This window comes from Oculina patagonica, chromosome 9 (assembly GCF_052425735.1).
Source record: "Oculina patagonica isolate OP01 chromosome 9, crgOcupat, whole genome shotgun sequence".
In the NCBI taxonomy this organism is placed as follows: Eukaryota; Metazoa; Cnidaria; class Anthozoa; order Scleractinia; family Oculinidae; genus Oculina; species Oculina patagonica.
This window is the reverse complement of record NC_135766.1, coordinates 11293569-11301052: the sequence shown is the minus strand read 5'-3', so window position 1 is coordinate 11301052 and position 7484 is coordinate 11293569. Positions and strand designations below refer to the sequence as shown.

Genomic DNA, 7484 nt, shown 5'->3' with positions numbered 1-7484 from the left:
AACTAAGTGTATCAGTTGCTATGGATAAACCAAAAGCCAGGTTTCACATGAATGGCTTGCTACCAACAGAGTAAAACAAACAGGAAGAGTACCCTGACCCTCCCCACCCCCCTTCCCCCCCAAAAAAGCAACTGTTACACTTGAGCACCAGTAGAACCCAGCAGGGGCTGACTCGTCCCCAGTCGTCTTTTGAGTCCGTCTTGAGTCGGCTGCTCAACACGGAGGGAATCTCATCATCCTTCGCGTCTTGCAATTTTCACATAAGAGACGACTGGGTACGAGTCAGCAGCAGGGGAGGTCGGTGGAAGTCAAAAATGTTTAATATGGGAGGCTCCATAGCGAAGGCGAAACCCTTACCCTTATAGAGTACAATTTTTGACAGAAAAGGTAACCTCATATATGTATATATACCTCCGGTAGAAAACAACACCCCTTTCACGCACCTACAGAAGGGTTACTGCATTTTTCACTTGAGTATATTTAAAGCTTATGAGAGCTGCTACACTTTTGACCACAACAACTGTCCCTTTGCTAAAGTCACTAAAGAACTGAACACACAACAACCAATGCATCAGAAAAAGTTTATTCTGAAATTATTGTGTATTCTTTTATTATTAAAAGAAAAGCTAAACAGTTGCAGTCCAATATTGCATTGAACATAACAAAATTTAAACTGAACTCTGCTGCCTGTTGGGACTTAATTTTTCAAGTAACAAAAGGTTATTAGCTGCTTATCTGATTTTGCATTCCCATTTAAATCAGATACCACAATCTTCACCATAAATATTGTCTAGTTTATTGTTCTTTAGTGCTTTGTAATAAATAATCTGCAATTGACATTTAAGATCACAGTAATAAATTAATTATTTATTTATGAAATAACTTTCTTGTAATAAAAATAAATAAAATCATTCATAATAAATAGCAAGATGTAGCCTTTAAAACTTAAACTGTACCTATTAATCTCAACTGTTCTAGTCTAAATTACATGTGTGTGTAAATCTGCTTTGTACACATTCAAAGAAAGTGTTTCACTATACTTTCTTGACGACATTAATTTTGCTTAACTATATTGTCAGAAAATAGCTCTTTCAGTCATGTACTCTTCTGGAATTTAATTTTTTGTGCCAGTGAGGCATCAAGCCTGGGGGGGTTCTAGCATATAAAAGGGGCGGGGATGCTTGTCGTCTTGCTTAGGGGTGTAAATGTTCGAATTTTTGCTCTTGCTTAGGGTGTTCTGGGGAAAATGTCAATATTTTTAGCCATTATGGTCTCATTTTGGGCAACACACAAAGAAATAGACAACTATCAAATTTATAATAGAATTGATAAGAATTTATTTGTTTTTGGTATCTTTTAGGGGTCAAGAAAAGCTTGAGCCACACCCAGATTGGTCTCTTTCAGGGGTTCTTTTCATCATTTTGAACAAGCTTCCCCACCCCTTTCATATAGGAGTCCTCTCTCTGGGTATTCAAGTGTATATTAATAATTTAATAACTGAATCGACCCTTTCACTTCGAAATTAAACTAACAAAAAATTGCAGTGCGAACAGTAGCATTTATGAAGAGTGCTGGCATTGGATGGGAAAGCGCCATAAGATCAGCCCAGGGTGGAGCGGCTTGCCAATGCCTTGTAGAGGCCTTTTGTGCAATTGGGTACAATATTAAAGGGTGAGTGAGTGACACATCACAATTGCAAATTCACTAGACTTAAAAAAAAAGTTTCATCACTTATGGTTTAATCCTAGGAGTGAAGGGTTGTCAGGGCTCGAGACTAACTTTTTTGCTAGCTAGCCTATTGGCTAGTGGCAAAAACCAAATTCCTTCTAGCCAGAGGCACTTTGCCGTCTTTACTGGCTCTGTTATCATTATCTTTAGGGTCAATTTTATGTTACTTTTTTGGTAATTTCAGCTTCTCCACAGTCTTTGATAATTTATGCATGACGACAGTGTTCTCGTGAGTTCTGTTCTCTTGGGTTGATTTTCAATCAAATTCCTGAAATTTTAACTCGCCATTTTGGCAGTAAAAGCCCAGAACCTTCCAGCCAAAACTGCATTTCTAGTAGCCTAAAGCTACATGTAGTTGTCTAACGTCAGTCTCGAGCCCTGGCTGTTACATGTACTCTGTAAACACAAAATCTTTAACTTACCTGTTGGTAAAGTTCTTTTTTTGGAATTGATGTACATGCATGAGCATTATAATTTCAATGTAAATATCAACTGCTTTGTTTTTCATGTAATAATAAAACGCCAACGTCCCTGGCCAAAGAGCTGAGATTTTGAGATAAACTGACCCAGAAACACCAAACAACCATAATAATGTTATCAGGGCCCTAACTAGCAAGAGAAAAGATGAGGCACTTGCTTCCTCTAGACTTTTTAAAACAGAATACTTTTACTTGGGAAAAGAAACTTCCAGTTGAACAAAATTGATTTATTGTTAGGGCTTCTAGACTTCAAAATTTCCTGGCGTATACCCCAGACCCCCCTAACAAGATCTTGCCTTCAGGCTACGCTAAAAGTCTTGGCTACGGCCCTGGTAATTATGTTAATGTATATATATTGCAGCAATACACTGTAATAATTATTGCATATGATGCACATCACCATCACCACTGAAATTCTTTTTAGACTGACAACACTTTAGTCATCCTTATCGTCAACTGGCCTTGCAATCATCAACCACACTCGCCGTTCAATGCTCTTAAATATGTACACCATGCCGAGACTAAGGGCTTTGCCACTGTTGATTACATTGGACCTCATCAGAATGAGCTGGGCTTTTAGAGGATCAAATTTCATGCTCTTTTCAAGAATCTCAACCAGCCAACCAAACAACCGTTTGACATGATCAAACTGCGCTATCACAATACGACAGAACACGGTGTTATAAAACAAGGACCAACACTTTGCTACTGCAGAGAAAGCTGGCTGGAAGATCGTATAAGGAGTCTTTATGAACACTGTGTAAATCACTTTGAAAAGCGGCTCAAAAGCTTGGTACAGGGGTTGGAAAATCACTGCAAACGCCATTGAAATGCTTACAAATACAGACCATAACTCCCGTCCGACAGCAATCAGTGGTGAAGCAAATGAAGAAAGGATAACATATCCTGGTTTGATATAAGCAAGCCATTGTTTAGTCATCTCCTCGAACAAACTGTTCAAAAACTGAATGCACTTGTCCATGAGTTCAACATGGTATTTTAGAGCGTCGATTATGGGCTGTACATACGCTCTTATAAAGTCAACATGGCGGTAAAGCTGCCACAACGCCCACAAAATGGAGAAGATCGTGTAGAGCGTGATCACTGATTCGATTAGTCTGCGGACAGCTGGCGTGTACACCCGATGAGGAATGTATGGCGTCCAATCAGGAAGACCCTCGCGTAGTTTCTTCTCACTAGTACTGCAAACCGTGGTCATGCTGGCCACTCCTTGCGTTTCCGCCTCCCTTGACACTGCTTCGCCATCTGCTACACACGCTACTAGCTTTGCATGTCGTAAAGAACGAAGTACATCTCTCACCTGACCCGTGTAATTGACGTGAAAAGTCGCCTCTAGTACGTAACTTCGCGATGACACAACGCTCGCACTATGGTGAGGACCGTCAATTTCAATGAGCTTTTGACACTCGACTGTGAGAGTTCCTGTCATTGCATCGAGGTAACCAAACTTCGCACTGACACGCAGATCCGCCGCAGAGATATTTTGACAGTTAAGGAAGGTGCAGTATTCATGATCAAAGTGCTTTCGATCTTTGTGAAGGAACTTTAAATTTTTTGACAGCGGTTCATATTCCAGCCAGCGTTCTTCATTTCTAATGTCAAGTTTCCCGCATCGGATTCTCTGAAGAGGAACACGTGTTATTTCGTTTGTAAAAGGCAACGGCGAGTTGATAAAAGATGTTGGACTTCTCAATTCAAAGCGTTTTAAAGAGAGAGGGCTTTCTACCACTTCTGCACCGGTACCGTCGGCCATCTTTGATTGATGTAAACAAACAGCTGGCGCATAATTAATGAGGTAAAACCGCTGTGCACCAACTTGACGGCTCAAGATGGGCAGAATGAGAGCTTGTCGAGCTTGTCAAGGATTCGGAAGAATGTTATGCAAAGATTATCGAGTTGAAAAGCTGTTTTCTTCAAGAGATGTAGCTTAAGAAACCCGGCAGATACATCAAGAAGTAAATGGAGAAGGTATTGTGCTTGGTTTTATGTTTTTAGATAGAAGAACTGTAGTCTGAAAATAGAACAGATGCGACGTCGAGACATCATGACCTATCGATATGCTGCTGCTCTCACGTGCAGCTAGCAGACAGATCGTTACGTCTTATAAATGCTTAAATGGTTTATAACAGTCGAGATGTCACGGATTTTGTTTTGGTTCCTGCTTCTTCCAGGCTTGAATGTCAAATCCTTAAAATATGTGGTCGAGAAACATTTTTTTTTCTAATTCCCAGTCCCCCATAACTGAGGTACAGTGGAATAACCACACCTTAAGTATAAAGGGTAGAGTACAATTCAGTTCGTTTGTACATAAGCCTAATGCAAAGGTGTATTCCATGTGAAGCTTTCACAAAAAAATGTGCCACGATTTTGAAGCGTAGTGGAAAAGGCAAACAAGATTGATTTCTTCAGGAAATTATGGCATACATGTACAAATCTGCATGGAATGCTGCCTGGGACTTCAGGTGGTGACACACAACAGGATGTGTTGCAGGGACATGTCTCTGCAGCATGTAGCAGGAATGCACAAGGATGTTGTGTCACGACTTGACAGGCCTCATTAAGTGTATTATTTCCCTGCAAGTTGCAAGTCCTTGGAAGATAATTATGCAGTGACCAGGGATGTGGCTAAGGGTCAGCTGTCGGCTAATTTCACAAATGGAAAGAGGATTTAAATCTGGCTGAGATTTCACATAAAAACTAAGACTAAGGTAAACTTTAGAGCTGCCGAGGCCAGAAAAGCCGACTGGGCTTGTTGATGAGCCAGCTTAGTGTTTTCTTTATTGCTACATCCCTGGAAGACCCCAGTGTATGTAATTTTGGTGGAGAGAGTCATCAAAAAAAGTCCTTCATGGCTGAAAAATAGGGAGGGGACCCGGCCCTGTGTCCCTCCCTTGGATCTGCCACTGTTATATTCCCTCTTGTGTATTCACCTTTATATTGTGCATACATTAGCTAGTGAACAGGATCTGGTTAGAAGGGCAGTAAAGAAGCTGGCTGTGGGTCGAGAAGGAGCTGGCTGCAAGTCAAGTGGTCAAGGAAAGGGGGGGGGGGTGGAGACTGAGAGGTGTAAGGGGGTGGCAGATTCTCCTACTAAGCACCCCCGCCTCCTCAGCCACAGATCTAAGTAGTATTTGACATGTCTGAACTACTTCCAGTCATAAATTAAATTGTTGAAAGTGCTGTAGATTATAAGCTTTCATTTGTTGAACAGGATCCAGGGCAGAAGGGTGCCCTTGACCTCAAAGCAGAGGGAAATGTACATTTCAAAGAGGAGAAGTATGAATTAGCAGCAGCTTCCTACACCCAAGCATTGAAATTATTCTCTCAAGATGAAAAGGATAAAGATAAACTTAAAGAGAGAGGAGTGATTCTAAAGAACAGAGCAGCTTGCTATTTAAAGCTTGTGAGTGTTATTACATGATTAAACTCTTAACTTGACACATGTAACTTTTACCAAGAATCCATCCTCAAAATCTCCTAAGTACTGATTTTCAGTTATTTTATTTTCCTCTGATAAAATTTGGGTTTTAATCGATACTGTCCTACTTCCTTTCCTAAGATACATAAATGTACAGTGTACATGTAATTCAACCCATTTAAGGACGGTGCCTACTAATAACAAAGTATTTTTGCCCGGCCGATGACTATACAAGAAATGTAGATGTTACCAAGGGCTACTAAAATTCAAAAAGAAAATTGGGGGTAGCCACGCAAATTTTTGAGATAATTAGGTTTGAAATCTGGAGAAAAGTGCTGACGTGGCATTTTAAAATAAAGTAAAACTAAATACAATTTCCTTGCAAATTTCATTTGAAATTGGTTTTTCATGAACAAAATCAACATTAAATATAACAATCTTTACAATAACTAACAAATAATGTCTTCGGAACTGCGTTATCCGCGTTTTTATTAACAAAATAATTGCGTTTGAGCCATTTTTGACATTAGCAGCTTTCACTTGCACGGCCAGAAAATCGGCCGAAATTTTTTTTTCACTTAATGAAAAATTAAACATGTGCTCTATAGACTTACCACTTACATTTTATAAAATAAAAAGTGGGGGTCACCACGCGTTTTTAAAAGTTATACCAGTTGTTTTCAGGTTCTATGAAATCGCTTTTGGAGTTTGTTACATTTTTCCTATCCCCTCCCTAGCGAGTTGAATATTTGCATCTCGCGCGTGCACTACGCCATTTGTCACGGTTAGCAGTTTGCGGGTAACGTTTTAGCGCTTAGCGATTTGTTCTTAACTGTTAACCCCTTCACTGCCGACCCCTCTGTACCGCTCAGTGCCAAGGCGAACGTGCATAATTAATGAGGCAACACAGCAGAGCCGAATGAAAGCATAAATAACTCTTAAATAATTGCATAAACATAACGACAAGGAGACATGGTTATAAAACTGTATTGAAACATTTGCTGCTAGCTAATTTCAACATGTTTACCTCCATATTCGATGCAAAAATCAGAATTTTCAACATTTTACAGCTTTCGAAAGCCTTCCACGATCGTTCGATCTTCTGCATATATTTTTCCATAACGCTTTCACCAGCGGATTATTTTTCTGCTTCCCAAGTTCTCCACGCAACATCTTTTTTCCATTCGGCATTTAAATATCTCATATGTGCGCTGATATGACACGTCTAACAAATAATTTCTTTGGTCACGATGAAGAAAACAAGATGGCGGACAGATTACAGTCATCAATTTCAAAAAAACCGAGAGGTAAGCTTTCGGAGACTGATGACGAGTAGTTACCAGGCTACCAGAAGTCTTTCTGGGTCACATCTGCCGAGGGCTTTTGAGTTCAGTGTGCCGGGGTTTCAACTCTGATCTTTATTTTCTTGACGTACTCAGTACGTCATATAGGCACATGAAGTACAGAAATCATGACGTACTCAGTACGTCATAGAGGCAGTGAAGGGGTTAATGTGAGCCATTTTCAGTGGTTAGCGGTAAATGGTTACTTATATGTTGCTTTTCCGCTCTTCCTGGCTTAGGATATGTCCATAAACTGGCTTTCGTCGCAGAAAAAACTTTCTTGATTTTTAGTCGCGCGCTTGTTCGCGTAGTTGAATTCGTCATTTTGCGCGAGCAAATTAATTAAAAGCGCGCGCGCCCAGTGTGATCGATGCATTGCGTGATGCGCAGAACAAGTGCGCAGTAGCAATAGGAGGCACCGTCCTTAATACTCTTTTGAGTTGCAAAATAGGAGATCTGAAACTTGTTGCATGTAAGAATATTAAAGACCTTTTG

General features: G+C 40.2%; 2 protein-coding genes across 2 annotated transcripts in view; one reads left to right on the top strand and one right to left on the bottom strand.

The window, feature by feature from the left end:
- Window positions 1–2331: 2331 nt before the first annotated feature.
- On the bottom strand, window positions 2332–3996 carry LOC144665718 (uncharacterized). The gene has a single exon (XM_078527010.1). The coding sequence runs from the start codon at window positions 3979–3981 to the stop codon at window positions 2644–2646; it is 1338 nt and encodes a 445-aa protein (XP_078383136.1). The 5' UTR covers window positions 3982–3996; the 3' UTR covers window positions 2332–2643.
- A 39-nt stretch (window positions 3997–4035) lies between these two features.
- The window catches only part of LOC144665667 (protein unc-45 homolog B-like), a 28998-nt gene continuing 25549 nt past the window's right edge, over window positions 4036–7484 (top strand). The window contains exons 1-2 of the mRNA XM_078526948.1: window positions 4036–4196; window positions 5440–5631. Of these exons, the coding sequence (XP_078383074.1) occupies window positions 4188–4196; window positions 5440–5631 (201 nt within the window). The 5' untranslated portion in view covers window positions 4036–4187. The remainder of the gene's footprint in view (window positions 4197–5439; window positions 5632–7484) is intronic.